A 24,426-nucleotide genomic window follows, 5' to 3' on the forward strand; every position below is an offset into this window, starting at 1 on the left:
GGGTGGGGGGCAGGGAAGGGAGGGGCCAGCCAAACTGTGATAGAAAAGTCTTTTATTCTCTTGGTCAGGCCTCATCTGGCCTGGCCTGGGCCCAGGAATGGCTGAGCTGAGCCGTCCCTCCCCCCTCCCGCCTACTCCGGCTTCAACTTGTCCTGATTCTGCTCCTCCTCTAGCGCCAGGGTTCGCTCTCGCTCCTTCACCAGCTGAACACCACAGTAGGTGACAAACAGGACGGCCAGTGTGGTCTGGGGAAACCCTGTGGGGGAAGAGGTCCTGGGTGACTCTTCTCAGTCATGCCCCTCCCACTCGACCCGCCCTGGGGCATTGCGGTGAGGGGGGTGGGGGCATTTCAGAAGGTCACGTTCTGTATCCCTCACCTGAGAGTAGCAGGCGCCGGGCGACCAGCTCTGTGAACTCCAGGCTGTTCAGGCTTACAAGGTTGTACATGATGATAGCCCAGAAGTTCATGGCCCCAAAGATACCCCGGACCCTGCGAGACATCTGCTCCGACAGAGAGGCCTGTGCGGTGCAGGAGAGCATTGTCAGCGTGGCAAGAGGCCCAGAGGGAAGAGGTCATGGTCACGGAGGCCCTGGGATATGCCCGGTCTGAGAGTCCCAGGCCAGCTCTCTCTCATTGTTAAAGATGAGGGCTTGACCAACATAGCCAGCCCTGGGGGTCCCACACCACACAGAAGGCAGGGAGGGCCAGATACCCCCCAGGCGAGCCATTGTCCTGACAACCAGGAGGGTGGTGGTGAGAAAGTTCAGGACTGGGGACCAAGTGTGGCTGGGAGCCTTCAGAGAGCAGCAGTCCCCAGCCAGCCCCTCCCTGCTCACCTCAATGTGTGCCAAGGGCTCCCTCTCTGCCAGCTTCTGCACCCAGAGCTCAAAGTTGAGGCCAAAGCAGTTTAGGAGTGACCACAGGTAGACAATATCACAAGGCCCAAGCCACAGAGTGGTGACGGCAAATGTGGCCACGGAGGCCGCCAGCTCGGGGATGACCTCAGAGTGCTCCCCGCCAATGTGGTCGTACACGTACCTGTGGGAAAAGGCAGGTAGGAGGCAGGCAAAGGTACCCAACAGGGACAGCACATGCAACATTCCTGACCTCCGGTGGCTTCTCTTCGTGGACCCAACTTGGGAAGGTGGAGGGCTCAGCCCAGGACTCCAGAGCTCCTCCAGCCGTGCTCACTCAGTCCCCACATGGCCGCATCCAAGCCCAAGGCTCTGAACACTAACCAGGGTCTTTAGTCCAGTCTCCCTCCGAACCCCCCCTGTCCCATGGTTACCAGACTTCTCACTTGAAGGACAGGTTCCCCATCCCTGCCCAAACCCACTGCATCCCCACCTCAGTTCATGACAGCACCGTCCACTCAGTGGTAGACCGGGAGCTTTCGTGCCTTCCTGGATACTCAATTCCCACCTCCACCCACATCCGTGCCTGCAGGTGGTCTCCACTCAGCCCTGGCCACTGCTCACCACTTCCACTACCACCATCCTAGTCCAGGCCATCTCCTCCCACAGAGACTAAGGCACGTCTCTAGGTCATCTCCCTGCTTCTGCCTTCGCCCCCTGGCCTCGCAGCAGCGAGAGGCATCGTTTAAGAGCGTGGCTTGGGTCACATCACTTCCACAATCAAACCTTTGCCCCCATTACGATTAGAATAAATTCATCCTGCTTACTGTGGCTAGAAGGTCCCGTGTCCTCTGGATTCTGCCCGCCTTCTCACCTCGTCACCACCATTCTTGCCCTCGTGAACTCTGCTCTGGCTTCAGTGGCCTTCCTGTCCCTCAGACACAGCTAGTTCCTGCCTTAAGGCTTTGCACTCGTTGCCCCCCTGTCGCAAATGATCTTCCCCACATTCCCTGATCTCTCAAATCTCAGTTCAAATATCATCTCACAGAGGTCTGCCCAGATCCTGCGGCCAGTTTTTATCCCACTATACTGTGTGTGTTCTTCCATAATGCCTACCACTCTCTAAATTTGTTTATGTGTGTGTTTACCTGCTTATGGTCTGTTTCACCCCACTAGACTGTAAGCTCCATGAGTTTGGGGTCTTTGCCATGCTCACTGCTGTATCCCCAATGCCTAGAACAGTGCCTGGCACATAGTAGGTGCTTAATAAGTACTTGTTAAATAAATTCAGTAGACAGCCCATTGAGTAACATCCTTGACCTCCTCATTTCCAATGGTTTCTTTTCCAGTCCGCCTCAGCCACCCACTCCCATGGCCACACCCCAACTTTGTCACCACTTGAAATTTCACTCATTCCTATTTCCATTCTTCCCCCAGTCCCTCCTGGCCTGGCCTCCCAGCTCTGTTCTCCAATCTCATTGGCACCCACCCTTCCTCATCTTCCTTAACAGGCTTATATTCAGTGAGTCATCATCATAAATAACCTAAAACCCCTTATTCCTCTCCTCTTTCTTCTCAGCCACCTGGGAGAGCCCAATCACCCACTTTCTCCTCACTGGCATCCAAGAAGCTAAGCGCTGATGGGGGAAATCTCACACCTTCACACATTAGAGTCCATAAAACCACTGTCTCTAACCTCACCAGAGCTCTCAATGCCAAGTTTTCTCTAGTCGGCTTCTCCCATGCTCTGCAGTGGATACGCCACCCTTACCTCCCTTGTCAAGGGGAGTGGGTGTGGGGGGATCTAGGAAGACACACAGATGCCACCTCCATCCATGCCCCCAATCCTGCCTCTCTCAGCTGATGACCTCGCCTCCTACTTCATGGAGAAAACCAGAGCCTTCAGGTGGACTCCCTCACCTTCGCCATGAACCTGCTATCCTTCGGCAGCACACTGGCTTCCCGTGACCTGAAGCCAGGCCTCTGCTGGTCCCATCTCCTTCTCCCTCCTCAGGGACCTCACTCCACCAATCAGTCCTCTGTCCTGCATCACCAACTCCTTCCTCTCTAAGCAGTCATCCCTCCAGCACCCAGGCATGTTCCACTATTTCTTGTCTTTAAAACCCCCACATCTTCGCCAGTCACTCCTCTGTCTTCCCCTTCAGTGCCAGGCTTCTTCCCGGAGTGGTCTATAGTTCCTCAGATTTTTCTCACGCCTCACCTGCCCCGGCCTCTCCCGTGAAAGGCTGAATCCTCCATGCCCCCCACACTAACGCTCAGTGCCTAGCTTCCGGGACCCCAGCAGCACCTGGCCCAGTTGCACCCACCTTGCCTGGGTGGTCTTCTCTGAGTTCCAGGATGTCACCTGGCCTTGGCTTTTCTCCTGTTCCAGTGACCACTCCTTTCAGTCTCTTCCACCTGCTCTTACTTCTCCCCCAACCAGAGTTCTTCCCGGCCCCATCTCGGCCAGCCCTGCTTTACCCTTCTCACCCTATTCTCTCTCCTCGGGACACCCAAGGCCGAAAGACCACCCACACCCACAATGCTCAGAGTTCCATCCGCCCTCCAGGCTTCTCCGAACCACCTCCCTGAACTTCCACAGCCGTGTCTCCCAGAATCCAACCAGACATCTCTCCATTGGAACCCTCCATCCTCCCAGGCTGTAGACATGAATCTGGGAATCGTCTCCCTCACTTTCCTGATATCCGCAATTGATGGCCAAGTCCTGCCCCGGCTTCCTGTTGTGTGTCTCTACTCCGGCTGTTTCTCTCACCTCCCGGGCCCCACCCAACAACAAACCTCTGTGTCTTTGACCTAGACTTCTGCCACGATCTCCTCCCTGTCCTCCTTGTGTCCTCTGGGCCAGGCGTGAGCTTTTCAAACATGGACCAGTCTCTGTACTGCCTGCTCAAACCCCTGGCACGATGACTGTGACCATCCCCCCCACCCCACCCGACCCCGACTCACTTGCAAAGCCAGTCATTGATGCCACGGTCAAAGTGCCTGTGGGAAGAGGGCAGTTGGGTGTGAATCACGTAGGGGAAGAGGCTCAGGGAAGGAGGGGAACCCAAGGGCGTGTCCCCAGATGCCCGCTGCCCACACTCACGTTTCCGCAAAGATGTAGAGCGCTGTGATGCACTTGGGAGGCTGGGGCGGGTCCAAGTGATCGAGACGTGCCACCGTGTTGACTACGCCGAACAGGACAGCGGCCTTCACCCAGTCATACACCAGGTTTGAGTAGGCGAGGGCAGCTGGGGACAGCATGTTGTCACGGCCTGGCGGGTGTCGCACCTGTCTCCCCACCCCCCTCACCCCCCCTCCACCCCCAGACACCCAAATCTAGGGGGAATCACTGAGTCTGGCCTTCCACTTCTGACAATCCCCAGGTTCGGGGGAAGGTCTTGCTGCCCAGATCGCTCCATGGGCACCCCGCTCCCCACCTCCTGGATCCTGGCCACCCCAAGGAGACCCCATCCCATTGTGGAGATCAGCCCGAGGCCCCAGTGAGGTGGAAAGGGCTCTGTCCCACACCAGTCTGGCTTCACAGGACAAAGAGAACAAGTCCCACACATGTCAAGGAATAAGTTCCTGCTCCCACACCCTCAGACAGGTGCTGTGCCCTTAGGGTGTCAGCTTCCCCAGCGGTGACACCATAGGAATACAGGTCTATCTTTCGGGGGGGCAGCCCAGACCCCACCCCTGTTCTGGGCCCCCCGCGCACCCACCGAGGGCGCTGTCCGGCAGGCGGCTGGCGAACTTGAGGTCGCTGGGGATGGTGAGGATGTAGAAGAAGTGAAAGAAGATGTCCACGGCTACGATGGCTGCCACGCTGAGGCCCGCCTGGGCCCGGATGTGCCACAGCTCACCCTCACGCCTCACCGGCTCCACCTGGCTCACCTGGGGGATGTCCAGATTGTGAATGGGAGTCACTGACTTCCTGGGGATCTGAGGGTGAGGGAGACTTGCCTCCATCCTGGCAGCCTGGCCTGAGGGTGGGAACACCCAAGGAGGGGGCACAGCCGGTTAGGGGAGCCCCAGTCCTGTCTTGGGAACCCCATTTGAGTAGGAGGAGGGTCCTGTCTGGGAGGAGACACATCTCCACCTTGTGATCCTTGGGGGGAGGAGCGGGGGAAGGTGGCCCAGTCCTGGGGTCTGAGGAAGGCCGTCATGCCTGAGGAGGGGGTACAGCCCGCCCCGGGAGTCCTATCAGAGACGGGAGCCCCTGGCTGAGGAGGGACAGTCAGCTCAGCGCTGAGAGCCCCAGGGTGCCCCTCACCTGGGCATGGAAGCGATCGAAGGTCATGATGGGCCCGAAGAAGAAGAACGGCAGGTAGAAGTTGTACTTGAGCAGGTCAGCCAGGGAGTAGCGGCGATCAGGGTGGGCGCAGCTCTCTAGCGCAAAGCTGGTGCAGCGCAGCACCGTGAGGCCGCTGCCCCCCTGGAACAGCACCTCTTGAAGATCAAAAGTGCCTGTTACAAACCCGTTCTGGATGGGAGAGAGCAGGCCGCCGGCTCACCAGGTGCCCCTGGTCTCTGGGAAGCCCGCCCAGCTTCCCCAGGGGCCCAGCCTGGTCCCGTCCCTTCCTCCCTCCAGACCCAGTCAACGTTGGCCATTCAGGCCCCATTCATGGTAAGTCAGGGCTGGGGCGGGGCGGAGGATGAGCTGGACGCGTCCCTGTTTTGGGGGAGGGGACCGCCTTGTAGGCCAGGCGTCCTCCCTGGGAACAGGCTGGGAGACCGCCAGGAAAGTGAAGGGAAGGCTTGGGGAGGTTGGGGGGAAGGGCTTTGGATGGGGTGGGAGAGGTTTGAGATCCTATCCCTGCACCCTCTGCCCCGGCCCCGCCCTGTCGCACACCTGCCAGGAGATGAGGGGGTCCAGCTTGAAGGAGGCCAGGCTGGCCATGCCGAGGCCAAGACAGAGCCAGGGCTGACCCAGGAGTGAGGCCACATAGTGGCTGACACAGTGGCCCAGCAGCAGCAGCAGGTACCAAGGGCCCATCGTGCCCACCACGGCCAGGGCCCCGTACGCAGCGTACATCCAGGCGCGGAGCTGTGGGCAGGAGGAAGGCTGCGTTTACCTGTCCAGACACCTGCAGGTGGGACCCCGGTGTGGGTTCCCCACAGCCCCTGGAGCTGAGGAGGGGCTGGTGGGGGAGGCTGGGGTGGCTCAGGCCCTGCTCACCTGCGGGGCCACCATGGTGCAGAGCTTCGCAAACAGCACGTGTCCGGAGAGGGTGAAGAGGATGACGTTGCGGAAGGAGCTGAACCACATCACCCACTCGAAGTCAGCCACGTCCTGGGTGGGCCCGGGCAGGTTAAGGTGGGGCGGGGGCAGGATGGGCTGGCACTCGGGCTGCTCAGAGTCCCAGCACGTCCCAGCCCCCAGGTTCTTCTGACGCATGAGAGCAGAGCCATGGCTGGAGGCCCTGCCTTCCCCTCTGAGGGAAGCATCAGGCAGGGAGACAGAGAGGCGTGAGGAGTACCTTGTGGGCTGCTCTGCCCCTCAGAGCTCACCCTCTCCCCGGCCCATTGCCTGACGTGAAGCCATTATTGCCTTGTTCCTGGGAAGGATGGTGCTGGAGGCCCCTGCCAGGCATGTCTCGATTTACTCCCTGAATGAGCAGGGTCTGGGCAGGAGGGGCCAGTGGGGAAAGGGAAGGTGCTGGAGACCCTCCCCATTGGGAGCCCCCTGAACATCTGGACAAGGGGAGCATCCGGACAGGTTTGGGGCCAGAGAGATGTGCCAGGGGCCAGGGACCCCAGCCAGGGACCTGGGGTGTGAAGGACCTACCATCTTCCGACCAATGTACTCCCAGCCGGGTCGCACGGACTCCCGGAAGGCCTTCCTTTGGGCCCCATCTGAGAACAGAGCGTGGCCTCAGCGGGCGGACCGCCCCGCCTCTCCCATGCCTGCCCTACGCGAGGCTGGCCCCCACCTTACACAGCCTGTGTCTCTCTCTGCCTGTCTCTCTCGGGGTCTCACTGTATGCCTGGGCCCAGGTCTCCCTAAGGGTCTGAGTGTCTCTCTCTCTGTGGCTCTGTGTCCAGGCCTCTGTCCGTGCTCCTGCGTCTGTGCCTCCCCATCACTGTACCTGGCTCAGCCCCATCCCAGGGCCCAGAGACCACCCTGGGTCTGGAGCCTCTGAGTTTCTGGCCTTGCTGGTTGGAACGCCGAGGCCCCCAGAGAGAGATAAGGTCTCACCCCGCTGCCCAGGGGCCCAGCGGTTACCTTGTGAAGCCTCGAGGAGGCCCTGGCCCGCATAAGCCAGGGCCCCACTCAGCACCAGGGAGTACAGGCCCAGCTCCGCCGCCGGCAACGCTGTCTTGATGCCCATAGCCTGGAGGTGGCTGGGGAGACAGATTGGGTGAGGGCACCGCTGACCCCCAGTCCTGCCTCGCCCACCTTATGCTCCCCTACTGAGGTGGTGAGGACCCCACTCTTGAGACTGCCCCTCTTGTCTCCGCCCATCATTCTCCCCTCCTCCATCCCCAACTCCTCCCAGGCCTCCCCCCATCCAAACTCCTCTTTCCCATTGAAACTCTTGAAAGCATATTCTCCACCCTCAGCCTGCTTCCTCACCTTATTTACTCCCATACCTGGCGGTGGGCTGGTCCCCACCCTCTGCTCATCCTGCTCCTGCCAGGCCTCAGGTGCCCCTCAGCCCCCTCTGCATCACCTCAATCCTGTTTCTGGCCCTCAGGGTCCCCACCCCCTTCAGTAAGCCACCCTCAGTCCTGACAAAGCCCCCCCCCCCGCCCCTTCTCTGACTTCCACACCCTCCTGAGCCGCCTGTACTTTCCCTGGCCTCCCCAGGTCCAGCCCCAGCACCAAGCCTCCAGCCTCTCGCTGACCCCCCACACCCCCAATCAGCCCTTGAGCCCCAGCCTGCCATGTCCCTGGTCCCTGCCATGTCCCTGGTCCCTGCCTGTGTCCCTGGTCCCTGCTGTGTCTCTCAATGTTCTGTGTATTCAGGCCCTGGATGCTGGCTGGAGGCTGTGCTATTTGAAGAGTTGCCCTGGGGTAGCGGGAGTGGGGCCAGACGGGCACCAGGGAGGGCACTGGCCGCTGTCCAAGGTGCTGACCGTATCAGGCTCAGGGAGAGCCTAGCCTAGCCACTCCCTCCTACCAGAGCCTGGTTTGTCCCCAGGAGCTCTGCTGGGCCATCCCTGGGACCTCAGCTAGCACCTATTCCTTCCCTATCCGGCTCCAGCCTGGCCCCGGACCTTCCCAAGGGCCCCATGGGTAACAGACTCAGGGCCCAAATTAAAAGGGGGAGGAGGGGGACAGAAATCGGCACCCTCTCGAGGGGGGCCGGCCGAGCCAAGAGGTAGCAGGCATGGCTCTCTCCCAACCCAGGTGCCCTCCCAAGTCTCCCTCACCAAGTCTGATAACAGCTCTCCTAGGTCCCCAGCATCAGCATTCTCCCTATTACAGATGGAGGGGCCATGGAACAGAGGCGCAGGGGCCTGTCAAGGTCATACAGCAAAATGAACAGGATCAGGGGTTCTCAGCGAGCCCCTCTGGGGTCACAGACAAAAGGACCATTGCTGCCCTTTCCCAAACCAGGGGGCTGCTGCGCCTGACTTCTGCGCGGCCGGCCGGCCAGAGGGCTGAGCCGCCTCCTCATGGGCCGGCGGGGGTAGGGAGGCCCCAAGGATCAGGTTAATGGAGCAGGAGCTTGAAACCGGAGCACGGTGAAGAGCCCGCGAAATAGCTTTGTCAGCTGCCTCCCACTCGCCACTTTCCAATTTTAGCTCCCCATGGCCGGTGCGGGTGTCCCCAGTGAGGCCTCTGTGAGCAGGGCCAGGGCTGGCCCCCGGCCTGGGACCTCTCCCAATTGACCCCCAGACCTGGGCCAGCTTGTGGACACAGGAGTCCCCCTGTCCCCTGGTCCTGTCGGCTTCCAGTACACCTGGGGCAAGAGCCCACTTTGGGACCTGAGGTCTAAGATGAGGAGCCTGGGGAGGGCTCTGAAGGTCTCAAGGATCCCAGAGTAGCTGGATCCCCGGCTGGCACTGACCTTGAGGAGGCTGTGAGGGACCCTGGCACACTGCCCACCTCGGGGCTCCGGGGTCCTGCGTCCAAGCGTTTGTCCGTCGGACCAGGTGGGCTCTGGGGCCACGGTGGGGTGTGTCCAGCCCTGGGGTCCCCACCTCCTCGAGGCTGTGAGCGGTGAGTGGTGACAGCAGGAGCAGGGGGAGGAAGAGGGCAGGGAGGAGGTGGCCTGCCTGGAGCGGAGCTGAGCGGAGTGGAGCCGAGCCGAGTGCTGCAGAGCTGCTGGCCACAGGGAGCCGCAGGGAGGATCTCAGTGGGGGTGGGGGTGAGGGTGGAGGTGGGGGTGGGGGTGGGGTGGAAGGGGTGGCCACTGTCTCAGAAAGGGACACCTGGGCCTCACTTTAACCTGCCTCCCTGTCCCATAGAGTCTGTGCCTCCTGTCACTGCTAGCCAGAACTCCCCTCTTCCAGGAAGCCTTCCAGGTGTCCCTTGCTGGTTTCTCTAGGCCTGAGATCCCTGCAGCCACCACACACACACACACACACACACACACACACACACACACACACTTGCATGATCAGTTCCAAGAACTCCAGCCTGCACCTTTACAAGTGAACTCCCATGGGCTAACCCAGGGCAGACCTTCTAGCCCCTGCCCTAGGCCATGCCATCATGCTGAGAGTCCTGGCCAGCTGGGCATCAGGCCCGGGGAAGGACTGACTTGCCCAGTGGGATTGGAACTGACACGAGACATGTGGCTGTGGGACCCTCTGTGCTCCAGCCCTGTCCCATGGGGTGCTGCCCAGGTGAGGGGTGCTAGCAGGGTCACTCAGCCAGGCTTGAGGGGCTACATGGAGTGACTGGCATCCTCTCCATGGCAGGGTGGAGGCAGCCAGCCATGTCCCTGACCAACTGGGGCTCCTCTGGGGGAGGTGGGCAGGGCCTCACTCTGGGAAGGCGCAGCCAAGTCCTCAGCCCAGCTTCTCTGATGGGACCACCCTGAGAGGACAGGAACCTCTGATAGACCCCCTTTAAAATAGGGGCCTCAGGGTCTATGGGGGATTCTTCATGCATGTGTGTGTGGGGGCGGGGGGCAGAAGTTGCTGTGTGACTATAATCACAGGACAGGCCCTGGTGCCACTGCCGATCCCAACTCTGGCCACAGGCTCAGGTGCAACTGGGAAGAAGGGGCGGCTCTCCTACCGCAGCAGGGGCACTTCCAGGGCCTGAGCAAGGCCTGGGAAGGAGGGAGAGACCCAGACCCTCCCAACAGTGCTTGTAGGCAGTGAGCTTCCTCCCAGGCGTGCAGACATGCCGGCCCAGAGGCCAAAGCCGGGAGACCCCAGCACACACTCCCCACGGTGGCGAGACCTGCATCACTGGTCCCTGACCCTGAGAAGTGTGAAGAGCGATTATTGCCCAGTGTGGGGGCTGGGTGAGGGCTGCCGTCGGGATCCTGGGCACTAGAGGGGCCAGCATCAGGGAGGGGTGCCTGTGGGAGTTAGGGATTCCTGGCCTGGGGTTGGGGCCATCTGAGCAGAGTCCTGAGAGAGTCAATGGTTGTTAGTAAGTTAATCCCAGTAGCCAGGCCTGGTTCTAAGGCTGGGCATGGATCAACTCTTTTAATTTCACCACCACCTGGAGGGAAGGTGTTATCCTGAGCCCCACTTGGTGGAGAATGAAATGGACGCACCAGGAGGTTCCGTGGTGGAGGCAGCCCCCTGAGCTTCCTGTGCTGACGGCCCTGCAGGGGCCAGAACCCAGCTCCCACACCAGCTGCGGCTGAGACCCCCGTGGCCGTGGTCAGGCATCCAGCTAGTGCCCTCAGGAGGCTCGAAGACAGTGGGTCAGGGAAGCGGACAGGGTGGTTTGGCTCCACGGTGAAGAGCACAGGTCCACCCAATTCACTTGAACCTGAGCTGCCCCTCGCTGGTGTGACCACTTCTCTGAGCCTCAGATCCTCACCTAAAAATGGGCAGACTTCCGGCCCTGACCAGATTGCCTTCCTGAGGGGCTTGACAACTCACTCCACGGCCAGGGCTCGGCTCACCGAATTGCTCACAAAGAGAAGCCGAAACGCTCTCACTGGAGAGGCCCAGGGAGGCAGGACTCACACACGGCAGATGTTCACCGGGGGACCCCTCACGGCGGGGTCTCCAGGGAGCTCGGCATGGAGGGCTAGGGAGGCCCTTGGACCTGGGGCTGGATGGCCCGGCTGCACCCTGTGTGCGAGAGTGGCTGGTGTGGCCAGTCCACAGAACGAGGGGCAGGAACCCGATTAGGGTGAGACCAGCACAAGGACCTGGGGTCACAAGTGGAAAGATGTGGTGGGCAGAGTCCCTTTTTACAGCTCTTCGGGCATTTTCGTTGTTGTTGTACAAAGTAAAAATGTGAGGAAAGCTCCTGTGTGTGTGTGTGTGTGTGTGTGTGTGTGTGTGTGTGAACTTGTTTTGTATTGGGCGCGTGTAGTGTGTGTGTGTGTGTGTGTGTGTTGCATTGTGTGGAGAGGGGGTGGGCAGGCAGGGACTTCCTTGTGGGTGGCAGTGGGCTGGCTGAGACGGGGAGGAGGCAGAGAGGCTGGGTCTAGACCAGTGGTTCTCAACCTTCTGGCCCTTTAAATATAGTTCCTCATGTTGTGACCCAACCATAAAATTATTTTCGTTGCTACTTCATAACTGTAATGTTGTTACTGTTCTGAATCATAATGTAAACATCTGAGATGCAGGATGGTCTCAGGCGACCCCTGTGAAAGGGTCGTTCGACCGCCAAAGGGGTCGCGACCCGCAGGTTGAGAACCCCTGGTCTAGACGCTGGATGTGGGGCCCAGAGGAGGGACCCAGGGCCCATGGAATGTGTTTGGGGCTTGAATCAGCCTGAGCGCCCCGCAGTCTTGTCTAGCTCAGCTGTGGTGCTGCAGAGGCCCCCACGGGGACAGTGGCCAAGCCACACCCATGGCTCCACCAGGTCTCACCTGTCAGTGTGGGAACCTGAGCGCCCAGGTCGGCGGCGGCACCTGACTGGGGTGCAGCCAGGGAGAAGCCTCACGTGAGGCCTCTTTGATTGCCCTGCCCTTCCCCTCCCCCTACCACCTGTGCAGGATGTTCTCATCTGTGACAGGCAAGTCCAGCCCACCTGTGGCCCACTCTGAGGGCTGGGAGCGGCCTCCTCAGGGCCCAGGGACAGGTGGTCTGCTCAGGAGGGGCCCTGGGCATTCCCCTGGACGGTCCAGCCTGCCCCCTCCCCCACCTGGGGTAGACCCCTCAGGGCCCCAGTCCTGGGCCCCTTTGACAACCCCTCCTTTCCTTAAGAATCCTGCTCCCAGGCTCCCCTGGGCCTCTCCCTCCCACCCTCCCCCACTCACACCTCAGGGAGCTCTGGACAGCCCCTCCCGGCCCAGAGCTGGGCCATGAGCCCGGGAGCCTCAGCAGGGAAGGTGGAGGCTCTGCGGTGCCACCTTCTGTCTGTCCTCCCACCCCCACCCGGGCCCCCCGTGTCCCTCTGACTGTGCCAGGAGCTCCCTGAGAGCAGGAGCGAGTCTGATCGCCCAGGGGCTGGCGTGCCGTCGCCACTCACTGACGGCCGGCCGGCTCCGTGGATGGAGGCCTGGGACTTCTTGGACTCAGGGGCTGAGTCTGCCTCACCTGGACCCCATGCCCCGGGCAGAGCTGTTTGTTTTGTGGAACTGATGGAGGCACCGTGAAGGCCCACGTTTATTGAGCGCTTACTGTGTGCCAGCTGCTCCCCTAGCACTTGGACACTTTTAAACTCAGTGACTCCTGAAGAGAGAGTCTGATGGGAATGGAGGGGACCTGGATTAACCAAGCTGGGTGCTCCTGGCCCACAGCTCCCCAGCTAAGCTCTCAAGGTTGCCCATAGAACCTGTCAGTGAACCAGTGGTCATTCTACCCACCTCTGGCCTAAGCAAGGACTGAACGCCCGGCTGAGCTCTGCAAGGTGCCAGCTAATCAGTTTACCCCCAAATGTGCAAACTAGATTTACTATGCCTGACAGCACTCCCCCCGCGCCCCCCTTCTCTCTTACGGACATTGTTTTCATCTCTGTAGACCAACATCAACCCGTGGTTACATGTCCCTTGTACAGAAGTAAACAGCAAGCTAATAACCAGCAAATGTCTCTGTTGTTCTTTGACACCTACAGCAGCCCTAGCGGGGAGGGTTCTCTTATCCTCCCTGTTTTAAGGACAAGGATATGCAGGCTCAGGGAGGTTAAGTCACCTGCCCAAGGCCGCCACGCAGTTGGGGAGTGAGGAGAGAGACCTGCCCCACACCCCCACCTGTTCAGACCCTGTGGCCAGATGCCCCTTCCTCTCTCAGACCCAGCCCTGAGCCAGGAAGGGTAGCAAAACCACCCTGGCACGGTTGGTGCATGAGCCACGCCACGCTACACTCCCTGAGTTGACCGCCCCTTGATGCGTCCATCCCCGAGGATGGTTGGCCCTACGCCTGCTTCTCCCTCCCAGGGGCTCCACCGAGGGCCAGAGCCTGCACCCCACATGCTCAGATCACCCTCTGGGCTCCCCTTCGCCTGCAGCTGAAGGTCCCAGCTACTCGGCCTGGTGTTCGGACTCTGCGTTTGGTCCACTCCTCATGTCACACGTTCTCCTCCTACACAGGCCCTCTCTCGCTCTGTCCGGCCATCGGAATTGCCCTTCGTCCCGACGGCCTTCACTAGCCCTTGCTGGGGACCTCTAGGCCCGTGTCACCCCTGCACGGTCGGCTCCCTGACTGAGGGTTCAGCGCGGAGTCCCTCCACAGCCGTGTCCCTGAGGAAGGCCCTGAGCAAACGGGGTCCCAAGAGCCCCACGTGGCTTCCCCTGGTGGGGGGGGGGGCGGCGGAGTTCACAGTCTGTGCTCCCGAGTTTGTGAGCCACTGCACACGTGACACAGGGACTGGTCTTGGTGTGTGGGAGCATGCGTCCACACCCACACACACACCCATGTGCAACAGGCCTGTGTGGAGGGGCCTGCGTGTGCAGCCAGCCCTGTCTGGGTGTGCGTGTATACACCTGCGATTGGTGCTCCCGTCTGGGAATGTGTGTGTGTCCACATCTGTGTGTGGGCCTGCGTGTGCCCAGGTGTGGCCAGGCTGTCTCTCCTGCAGCGGGCCCCCTGCTGTGGTGAGGCAGGGGCCCCGTGCCTTCAGTGGGACTCCTGCCCATGCTCCAGCGCAGCCCCACCATTGCCCTCCGCCGCCAGCAGCCACTGGAAGCAAAGAGAGGTGCCTCTCGGAGCGGCTGGCCGGGGTGGGCCTGCCCAGCAGCGGGGCGGGCATGCCAGGTCTGCTGCACAGAGGACCCTGCTTTCGGAGGCAGGCAGGCCAGGGTTCAATACCAGCTTCCTTCCGCGAGCCTCCGTTTCCCCAAGTGTAACGTAGAGTAACAGCCCCTGGGTTCCGAGAGGACTAGGTGGGCTCAGGTTTCCACAGTAGATGCTCACTCACTGGGAGCTGCAGCGATTACGAACAAAATCATTATTACCACAAGTCCGAGGGTCTGCCTCTCAGGAAGAGCCCGGAGGGGCGGGCCGACAAGGTGGCTGAGAGCATCGTGCTCCCACATCTGCAGAGGGTGGGGATGGCCACAGGTGGGGTCATGGGGGGTGGGGGTATAGGGATGCCCTGGTGAGGGGTGGGGTGAGGTGGGGGCCTGGGGGATGCGTCCAGCCTGGAGCTCCAGGGCTCTTTTGTGCATATGAAGTCACGTTGGGCAGGCAGGGGCTCCTGCTGGGCCCCAGGACAAGGGCGATGAGCACCCGTCTGAGATGGCATCTGTCCACCCCAGCTTGTCCCAGAGCGTCGCTGAGCCCAGCAGGCCGCTGGGCCTCTCCCTGCGGCAGCCACGCCTGCCGGGGCTCTGCCCAGGGCTCCGCTGGGGCCTCTACCTTGCCCTCCTGGCCTGATACGTTGGCTCTGTCACCTCGGGGAGCCTCTCCCAGGAGCAGGGCTGAGCCGGCGGCCCCATCCGGCCGGAGTGACACTGGCCGCCGTCCTAGCGCCTGTCCTCCTTCTGCTGCCGCAGGGCCTTCAGGAAGACCCCTTTCACCTGGCCCAGGGTCTCGTGGTACATCCGGAAGTCCTCCTCCTTCCCCCGCAGGGCCCCGTCCAGGGCAGCCTTCAGCATCTCGTTCTCCTCGGCCTGGATGGCCAGCCTGGACCACGCGGAGAGAGGGCTCAGTGAGGCCCGCGCTGGTGCACGTGCGTGCGTGCGCACGGAAGGCCCTGGGATGGGACTATCAGCACCACCGCCCTTCAGGCGCAGGCTCCCTCAGACCGGGGGGGTGGGGTGGGGGGGGGTGGGGGGTAGGGAGGAGGGGGACACACCACGTAGGATTCCTCTCTGGGCCTGGCACCAGGTCGCCTCCCAAAAGGTTGGCTGCCTCAAGGATGGGACTCATTTGTCGAGGTTCCCCTCCTTCCTTCCCCATCGCTGCATTTGACCTTGCAAGGCTTAACCGAGTGAGCAACGTGGGTTTGGCAGCCCAGGCTTAATGAAACTTCTCTTGGGACTTTGGGGTTATCAGGGTCATGGCTGAGTCTCTCCACCTCCTGATGGCCAGTCGCTGAATTACAGGCCTACAACCCACGGCTCGGCAGGGCCAGCCTTCTGGACGAGCAGAGGTCAAAGGGGAGGGACCTGATCCTTCCGCCCATCGAGTCACCTCCACCCAGACCGTGCCACCCTCCGGGAGACAGGGCAGGGGCACCTGGTGGTAATCTCCTCCATCTGGGACTCCACGGGCATGCTGGAGGGCTGGGTCAGAGACCGGTCCTTCTTCTCTCTCGCATTTGGGTTGTGCCTGGTGGTAGAGGCGGGCAGACCTGTGGGGCGGCAGCATCCGCTATCCGTGACGAGGCCTTGGCCCCGTGCTAACACTCTCCTTCTCCACCCCCGACTGTCCGCTTCCTGCTTTCCGCTTGTTGAAACATTAGAATTCCTTCAAGGTGCCGGCAAGGCCTGCCTCCCCCGGGAAGCCCTCCCTGATACCTGCGCTGCATCCCCCTGGACACTGGCTGTGGCCTCTGCTCTAGCCCTGACTTTGTACCAAGGTGGTTCCTCTAGTTCCTCTGTTCCTCTTTGTACTTTACAAGTTTCTGGAAGGCAGTGGGGCCTGAGTCTAGGCAGTCGCTTCATCTGATGCCCTCAGACCCCTGGGTCCCCAACTCTAGTGCCCATCCCGGCCAGCAGCTCCGTCCATACATGCATACAGAGGGTCCAGGGTGGCTGGGCTCAGGGACCATGGCTGGGCTCAGAAAAAGAAATCAAAGCCCAGCTGGTGGGGAACTTGGGCACCACCAACAGCATCAGAAAACCTCTGTGCTGGACGGCCCTCGGGGTGATGGGGCTCAGGGGAAACCACCTGGCATCAGCACACCTGGCTTTCACCCCCTGCTGTGTGGCCTCAGGGAAACCATCAGCCTCTCTGAGCTGCTTTCCTCACCTGTAAAATGAGGACAACAGCTCTCTCGCCTCTAGCGAGGCCTGAGTGAAATCACACTTGCGGGTCGGACCACGGCTTCCCTGACCTCACCTCCTATTCCCTCCCCTCACCTGCTCCAGCTTCAGGGCCTCCTTGTGGTTCCTCCAAAAGGGGGACCCCAGCCGAGCTCCCAGCGGGGTGCCTCTGCACTTGCTCTTCCCTCCAGTACCTGTGTGCCTCGTCCGCTCCCACTCCCACCATCTCTGCCGGCCGGCCGCCCCACAGAAAGCAGCTGCTCCCTCCGACACCTGCCCTTCCGCTGCCTCAAGCCACGGCACCTGCCTCCAGCTAACCTAGCTGCTGGGTCCCAGCATGTCTTTCACCGGTTTATCTGTTTCTCGTCTACCCTCTTCACTGGACTGAACTGTCCTGAGTGGCCAAACCCCAGAATCGGGGCCCCTCCCTTTGCTGACTGGGGGCTGCCCTGCCCGTGCCACAGGCCAGCGGGTGGCAGCGGCCACAGGGGCGCTTTCTGCCCGGCAGCTGCCCCTCACTGTCTGGCCAGGACCAAGGCAGTGTGTTTAGCCCTCCTAGGCCGGGGGCCTGGCTGCTCGGCGGAGGGGAGAGCTTCAGGCCCGGAGACACCCCGTCCTTGGGGACCTGGTCCTGAGGGCCCAGGGGGTCAGCAAGGCTGAGCGCCAGGGCCTTCCTCAGCCTGGGTCCTCAGCAGCAGCTGAAGGCCCGAGCCCTGGGCCCTGCTGGCCAGAGCAGCGAGAAGGGCACACTCCCCTCTGTGTCTCCGTCCCGATCCCGGCTGGGCTGGCACCAAAGGTCTGGGTGTCCTGGGCTGGGGGGACGGAGGGGGGAGGACTGGGGTGTTGAGAGGCAGGGCAGTGGGGGTTGGGATGGGATGTCCGAGGGAGGCAGGCCCAGCCCTCCACACTGGACTCCTCCCCCGTGGGAGTCAGCCACCCCAGAAAGGCTTCTGGCTCTGGCATCCGGCACCCCCAGCTCAGTTCAGCCCCACGGGCCGCTAACGCTGCTGCCCCTCGAGAAGCCCTGTGTTAGAGCCGTAGACCTTTTGGGTTAGGACGATGAACGCCCTCCACAGGCTGGTGTGGTCCTAGGAGAGGGCCTGGCCAAGGCCATGAAAGCGGAAGTGACACAGCAACCTCAGGTTCGCTCCCTCCAAGGCGAGGAGCAGGCTGTCCCCTGCCCTTCTCCCCTCCGTGCTGCTGGCGGGAAGTGGAAGCCGCCACCTTAGACCATGAGAGGGAAGCTGAGTGCGGGGATGGGGGCACATGACAGGAGCCCCCGGGCCTAGGAGAGGCCCTTCGCCCCGCTGACGACTGCTGGGGGCAGAACGGGTCCTCTGCTGGCCGGCCTGCTGCTCTGGCTCCCAGCCGGCCAGCTCTGCCCCTCGCCGACGTCAGCTCGGGACAGAGGGCTGAGGGCTGGGGTGGTGGCTGAGGACATCCAGCCAGGGCACTGCCACCTTCCGCTAAGGGCTCACAGGTGAGCCGGGCCAGGGCCACCTGGGGCGAAGGCACTCTGGGGCTCCTGGGTCTGCCTGGGAGGCCGGGGGAAGAGGACAGGGGCAGCAGGGACGGGCAGAGCCCACCCTGATGGAGCCTCTGTTTCCCACATTCTCCTCGACGGGCTGCTGACCGGCTCCTCCACTGGCCGCCAGGCTTCCCCGCCCCGGCCCTGGGCCCCTGGCCCAGCCCTACCTGTTTTGCTCCTGGAGGCTGATCTCTGAGAGGCCGTCCTCCTGGGCTCCAGGTGCATCCTCCCCAGGTGCTGCTCCAGCACCACGCTGCGCTGCCGCTCCTCCTGCAGCCTCCGCTGGGCCTCCAGAAGCCGGCCGTCCCTCTCCTCCACCCTGGAGGCGAGACGAGGGGCTGCCGCACTCCCTGGCTCCCAGGGAGGTGGGCACATCTGACACGGGTGATGGTGGGACGGGCTGTTCTTTCCTTTCGATGCAGTTAACACGGGCACGGGCGTTTAAAATCCCTATCGTTCCCTCCGAGGCCGGAAAGGGGAAAATCTGCACCCTGCTCACTCCCAATGCCTGATCGCCAGAAGCAAGCACCTCGAACACGCCTGGCTGCTGCTTGGACTATTCACTGCCTTGTTTCCACAGGTGCTTATGCTGCTATGTTTTTTTTTTTTTATTATTTCTTTTGAGAGAGAGGAAAGGAGGGAGGGAGGGAGAGATTCGCTGTTCCACTTGCTTATGCATTCACTGGTTGCTTCTTGTGATGAGCCCTGACCGGGGATTGAACCACAACCTTGGCGTATCAGGACGACCCTCTAACCCAGTGGTCGGCAAACTCATTAGTCGACAGAGCCAAATATCAACAGTACAACGACTGAAATCTCTTTTGAGAGCCACATTTTTTAAACTTAAACTATATAGGTAGGTACATTGTTATTAACTTAATTAGGGTCCTCCTAAACTGGCCTTTGCTAGAAACGTCCTCAATCTGATTGAGGTACGTTCGCTGAGGTCGGCCCCTTCCAACTCCCCCTTCCACACTCGTCTTGTATACTTGTTTCGTCTATCTCCTTTCGTTCATCTTCTCTCTCTATGTCCAAACCATCTCAACATACCTTTCTCAATCCTCAACACTACATCTTCTTTCACTCCACAAGGTTCCCTAAAATTAACTTAATAAACTTTACTTAAAGTTTTAAGTCAACTTCGCACTGGACGTGCACGCCCGCACGTGGTATTTTGTGGAAGAGCCACGCTCAAGGGGCCAAAGAGCCCCATGTGGCTTGCGAGCCGTTACCCAGCCAGGGCTATGCCTCTCCTTTTAAGGTTTAAATGGAATCGTTTGACTTCCTGCTGTGCAACATGAGAATTTCGTTTTACTTCGATCCCCTCCTCTTAGGACTGAGCGTCACCCCGCCACCTCCCAAGTCCTGGCTGAGTTAATATGAGGTGGTGTATCGGGTTCCTGTTGCTGCTGTAACAAATGGTCGCAAACGTAAACAGCGTGACATGACACGAGTTTATTATCTCAGTTCTGTGAGTCAGAGGGTTCGGCAGGTTCTGTGGGTGTCTCTGCTCCAGGTTCCACGGGCCAGAACCAAGGTGCTGGCGGACCTGGGCTGGTCCCTGGAGGTTCTGGGGGAGCATCCGCTTCCCGGTGCACTTGGGTGGTTGGAAGAAGTCAGATCCAATGGGTGGACTGGGCTCCCGGCTCCTGCTGGTTGCTGGCTGGGTCATTGTCTTTTAGAGGCCACCTGGGCCCTTCCCTCTTCTAAGCCGGCCCGATACGCTCACCACGCCCCGAGTCTCTGGGCCTTCTGCTGCGGTTCCGACAGACCCGGTGCAGCAATCTCTCTGCTTTTAAGGGCTCAAGTGATTACACGGGGCCCGCCTGGTAATCCAAGATAATGTTCCTACGTTGGGATCCATAACAATAATTACCTTTGCAAAGTCCCTTTGGCCCCAGAGGGGGACCCAATCCAGTCCACCCCAGGGGGTTGCATTAGAAATGTCATGGTTACATTTCCTTTCTTAATTGTTGCTTCTCTTGGGTTGAGTGATTGCCTTCTGTTTATTGTCATTTACGGCTATTATTATTGGTCTCTTCTATAACAATAATGGATTCGTGGACCTGGAAGGTTATTTCTATTTGGTTATTTCTCACGAAAGACTTGTTTGACCTCCCTGGGGCTGGGGGTAAGTCGTTCCTGTGGCCAGGTGGGGCACTGGCGACTTTGGTGACACTCAAGGCTCAGCGGGAAGGCCGGGACTCCCGGAGACTGAGGCAGGCAAAGGTTACAGACACACGTGCCGATCAGAGTGGCTGCTGGGAAATTCTCAGGGTGGAGGAACTGGTCTTTGCACCCTTGGACGAGTCAAGAAGGAACTGAATGGTGACAATTTTGAAAAGTACAAACTACTAACACCAAACAGCACATGAACACAGTATACAGGCCTCTTAACACAACTTGTTTGAGCATGTTCCTTGAAACTATTTGCAGAAGCAAAAAAACTCAAACAACCTAAAAGGTCCATGAAGAGGGGAAAGAGAATAGTGGTCACTAACATATTCATACCAGGGAGTCCGATGGAATCTGAGAGAGCTGTGCTGGTCGGCACCGTGGCTGCCAGCGTAATGCTCATGTGTAGCTAAATGCACATGAATGAACATCAGATGGCATTAACAACTCCGCTCCTCGGTCACACTGGCCACACGTGGCTAATTGCTTCTTCTTTGATCAGTAGCTGAGGCGAGGCGGTTAGACTCCCGTTCGTCAATGGCTTCGGTCCTAGCAGCTCCCCAAGACCATGTGCACCAACCTCATGAAACTCCAGACATTGTTAAAGATCCGCCCTTTGTACTTTGTAATTGATTTTCATTCTATTTCGAGCGTTTGACCAAATGGACTCAATGGCAATGGGAAGTGATGACTACACCAAGTCATCGGTGAGTGAATGTTTTGATGTTAAAAATTTTGCTTTCACGAGGACTGTAACTGTTGGGATAGGGATAAAGAATACTCAGATGAGGAGGTCCCCCTATCCAGGAATGAATTTAATACAAATGATACAAGATCTCCATGAAGATCAATATCATACATTATATACATAATACCGTATACATGATTTGCCATTATTTGTGGACATTTTAAATGCGCATATTCTTTGATTCAGAGATCCCACTATTAGAAGTTTATAACACGGATATACTCCCACAAACATGTAAAGATGTGCCTAGTGTGCGTCCGTCTTTTAATTAACTATATATGTGTGTACATCTACAGATACACATATGTACACAGATACATGTATATTTTTGGATGTACAAAGAAAACATTTTGAAAGTTCTAACCGATCTTTTCTGTGAGGAGTGGGAAATTGGTGGGGGGTGGGGGTTGGAAAAGGAGTCTTTTTGCAATAAGTTATATCTCTGTCACAGTAAAGCTTCCGATCTCATAAGCCAGTGTGAGAGCAGAAGACATGAACTTGGGCTCAGACAAGGCAGCGAGCTGCGAGCGAGTTGTCTGCGTAATTGTGGACTGAGGCAGTCTCCTTCTGCAAGCCAGGGAAGTGGTAAGGACGCCCACAGCCTACCAGGGCCTCAGTGGGGGACAGAGCGCCGAGCATGAGGAAATGGAAAACAAGGCCAGCACTTGTGTGTTCAGGAAACCCTAAACCAAGAAATTAGCATAAATGATCGAGCACAGACCACTGAAACCCCAAGAGCGCCACACAGACAAAAGCCACTCCATGGAGGAGCACTTCCACGGCCTAAGAACCGCCGCAAGCCACTCCGCGTGGGGTGGTTTCTGCTGCGGAAACAGGTAACTGCGTCACCTTGGTTCACAAAACCCCCAACGCTCAGGTGCGACTCAAAGGAAATGGGAGAGAAAGCCTGAATGGGTGTATTCCTCCCGTTCCATTTCCACGACAGAGAAAGAATTACTGTCACTTTTCTCACAGACCTGAGCATGTCTGGAAATCAGATCCTCCCCGCATACTGCAGGAAAAGACAACAATGAACGCTGATCACTTCCCGCCGCTAAGGTGGCAGCCATCCATTGACCACTTCCTAGCACCCCTCCCTCCTTTGGTCATGATATTCTCATTTTTCTTTAACATGCTGCCCCTCCTCCATCGTGAGTACCTGGAGGCAATTCCAGTCAAGATGCCTGGCCCGCATCCAGGGAGGGACACGAGGGTGACCTGGGCCAGCTAGAATTCCCCCTCAGAACCCACGGGCACTGGAACTGAAAGCCACCGGGCCTTCATGCCAGTGGCCCAGGGGGAGACCACCCAAGGTCCCTGCTACCAAGATTCTGGGACCTTCTCGAGCTTCTCTCCTGCTCGGTGCCTGGAGCCTGCCAGCACCCTCCTAGTGCCTGCCTTTCCCTCCACTTAGCCGGAATCGGTTTCTATTGCCTGTCACCAAAGCGCCCTCACTGACATGTGATACGGCCTGTTAGGGTGGAAACTCGGTGATGTCCTTTATATTCTCGCTGTGGAGGGCACGTGGGTAGGCCATGTGTTGGCCAGGGCACCTGCGTTTCTTGCCAAAGGGTCACTTGAGTGAGGAACACTGATTTATCTGAACGGAAACCTGTCAACAACCCCTTGGAGAAAACCATGCCTCCTGGTCCACTGCCTCGGGCCACCCGCTTCCCTGGCCTCCCCACGGAAGTCCCAGCTCCGAGCTCCCAGCTGCTCTCTTTCCCTTTGTAACTCCGGACACCAGTCTAGCCTCCGATGGCGCCGAAAGAGTGCCATACTCACCACAGACTTTAACCACTGGTGGTTGATGGACTGACTTCACTACTCCAGGGAGCCTCTCCCTGAGACCCCCACCTCAGGTCCACCTGCCTGCCACAGCCTCGTAGGACGGGGCAAACCGGTGTGACGACAGGGCCCCAAGGGTGTGGGCACTGGGTGGGGACATGAGCTGTGTCAGGGAATGCCCCTGGACCAACACTGCGGGAGCCGAACTCCCCGGTCACGTGGACCCAGTCACAGACGACGCCTGGCCAGGCCGTGCACCCCCGACCCAGGTAGGCCCATGAAAGGGAGTCCCTGAGCCCAGGGGTTACCGTTTCTGCAGGACGGTGACGAACTCGGTGAGCCGGTTGCGTTCCACCTCGGTGGCCTGCCAGAGAGCCTTGAGCTCTGTCACCTGGGCCTGCCAGCCCTTGTGTTCTGGGGGGTCCAAGAACCTGGGGACCAGGATGAAGGCAGGATGAGGTCATTTGAGGGGTTACCTGAAGACACACTACGATGGTGGCGGAGAGTTGAAGGAGGTTCAGGGGTCCTCAGAGATGGCCAGAGAGGAGGAAGCCACCCCAGTCCCCCTGACCCCCTGGTCTTCCACCCCTGGCTGCTCCTCAACCACCATTCTTGGCCCTGCTGAAGTCTCCAGGCCTCACGTAGCCGGCTCCACACCAGGCCCCACCAGGGCACCTCTGTTCATCCAACCCCTCATAGGGGTCTGGAATAAGTCTGGCGGCCACAGTAGTTGGCTTTTGGGGACCTAGGGTGTTCTGGGTACCTGTGTGGCACGGGGCCTGGCCTCCCTGCCCAATGCCAGCCTGCCCCAGCCCTCTCACACATCTTGACCTGGTCCCAAGCCCAGCCCACTCTGCCAGAGCCCGGACAGGTGGCTTTGTGAACTGTCCGTTTTCTCCAGCCCTGATCCGGACCATCACTGCTACCCTCCTTACCACTAGGCCTGCCTAGCAGCCCTCTCCAGTGGCCAGGGTCAGGACAGAAGGCAAGCTCTGCCTGACCCCAACCCCCCAGAGGCCACGTGGGAGTCCCAAGCTGCCCTCTGCTTTGCCTTCACCTTTCCCAGTGAGACCCTGGCGGACCTGGCTATGCTCAGCATCACAGGACACGGACAGGCCAGCCCAGAGGCTGGCGCTCCGCGGTCTTGGGCAGGTTCTTCCCCTCTCTGGGCCCTGGTGGTCCCTCTGCACAGGGTGGGGCCGGTGGAGAGGGCCCTGAGGGCGCAGGCTCCATGCTCTGACCAAGGCCTTGCTGCTCTGCTCAGAGTGTGGTGTCCGCGTCGGAGGCCGGGGCATCGCCTGCAAGCTGGTTGGAAATGCAGGGTCCCAGTCTCTGGCCCAGACCTGCCGCCGACTCAGAACCCACATCTAACCTGGCAGAGCCCCGCTGATCCATGTGAGCACCACAGTTCGGACAGCCCTACTCCAGGCACCCACCTCCTTGATCTCCCGTGTGGGGGAGCACCCTGCCTTACTCCAGGCACCCACCAGTCTCCAGGCCATCCCTGATGGAAACCTTCTCTGGGTCACCCCCGCCCCACGCACACCCGTCCTGCCACTGATGGCAAGGGACCGCAAGCTCCATGAAGGCAGGGCCCGCACGCGCTCAGGTTCAGTAAACATTTGCATCGTGGAAGGAACCAGCTTGAGAACCAGCAGGCTGGGCCCAGGAGCACACGGGCCCCTGCACCCCTGTGGCATGCCCAGGTCCCAGCCACACAGGCTGGAAGGGACCTTGAGAGGTCATCCTGTCCACCTCCCCGGTCCTCCTCCTATGACTACAGCCTCGGAGACAGAGCCTGTCCTTCTCTGTGGCAGGAGGAGAACTTTGGTGGGAGCCCCCTGGCTCAGAGTTGGCCCCCTCTC

At 59.7% G+C, this 24,426-nt stretch overlaps 2 protein-coding genes across 4 annotated transcripts in view; both read right to left on the minus strand.

Annotated features, from left to right (window-relative positions):
* Positions 1 to 35: 35 nt before the first annotated feature.
* HHATL (hedgehog acyltransferase like) lies at positions 36 to 9,125 on the minus strand. 3 transcript variants are annotated; one of them, XM_059664516.1, is made up of 12 exons: positions 8,877 to 9,125; positions 7,085 to 7,203; positions 6,647 to 6,714; positions 6,038 to 6,151; positions 5,711 to 5,905; positions 5,132 to 5,341; positions 4,581 to 4,752; positions 3,962 to 4,106; positions 3,823 to 3,858; positions 838 to 1,039; positions 378 to 519; positions 36 to 256 (listed from the first exon to the last, which is right to left on the minus strand). In XM_059664516.1, the coding sequence occupies exons 2-12, from the start codon at positions 7,188 to 7,190 to the stop codon at positions 132 to 134; spliced, it is 1,515 nt and encodes a 504-aa protein (XP_059520499.1). In that variant the 5' UTR covers positions 7,191 to 7,203; positions 8,877 to 9,125; the 3' UTR covers positions 36 to 131. The 3 variants fall into 3 exon arrangements, with proteins under 3 accessions (XP_059520499.1, XP_059520500.1, XP_059520501.1); XM_059664517.1 differs by lacking the exon at positions 8,877 to 9,125 and adding an exon at positions 7,782 to 7,854; XM_059664518.1 differs by lacking the exon at positions 8,877 to 9,125 and adding an exon at positions 7,453 to 7,471.
* Positions 9,126 to 14,729: 5,604 nt separating this feature from the next.
* The window catches only part of CCDC13 (coiled-coil domain containing 13), a 31,153-nt gene continuing 21,456 nt past the window's right edge, over positions 14,730 to 24,426 (minus strand). Inside the window, exons 13-16 of the mRNA XM_059664519.1 lie at positions 22,870 to 22,992; positions 18,018 to 18,169; positions 15,574 to 15,688; positions 14,730 to 15,018 (exon numbers count right to left, since the gene is read on the minus strand). Of these exons, the coding sequence (XP_059520502.1) occupies positions 14,859 to 15,018; positions 15,574 to 15,688; positions 18,018 to 18,169; positions 22,870 to 22,992 (550 nt within the window). The 3' untranslated portion in view covers positions 14,730 to 14,858. The remainder of the gene's footprint in view (positions 15,019 to 15,573; positions 15,689 to 18,017; positions 18,170 to 22,869; positions 22,993 to 24,426) is intronic.

This window comes from Myotis daubentonii, chromosome 14, assembly GCF_963259705.1.
Source record: "Myotis daubentonii chromosome 14, mMyoDau2.1, whole genome shotgun sequence".
NCBI classification, from domain to species: domain Eukaryota; kingdom Metazoa; phylum Chordata; class Mammalia; order Chiroptera; family Vespertilionidae; genus Myotis; species Myotis daubentonii.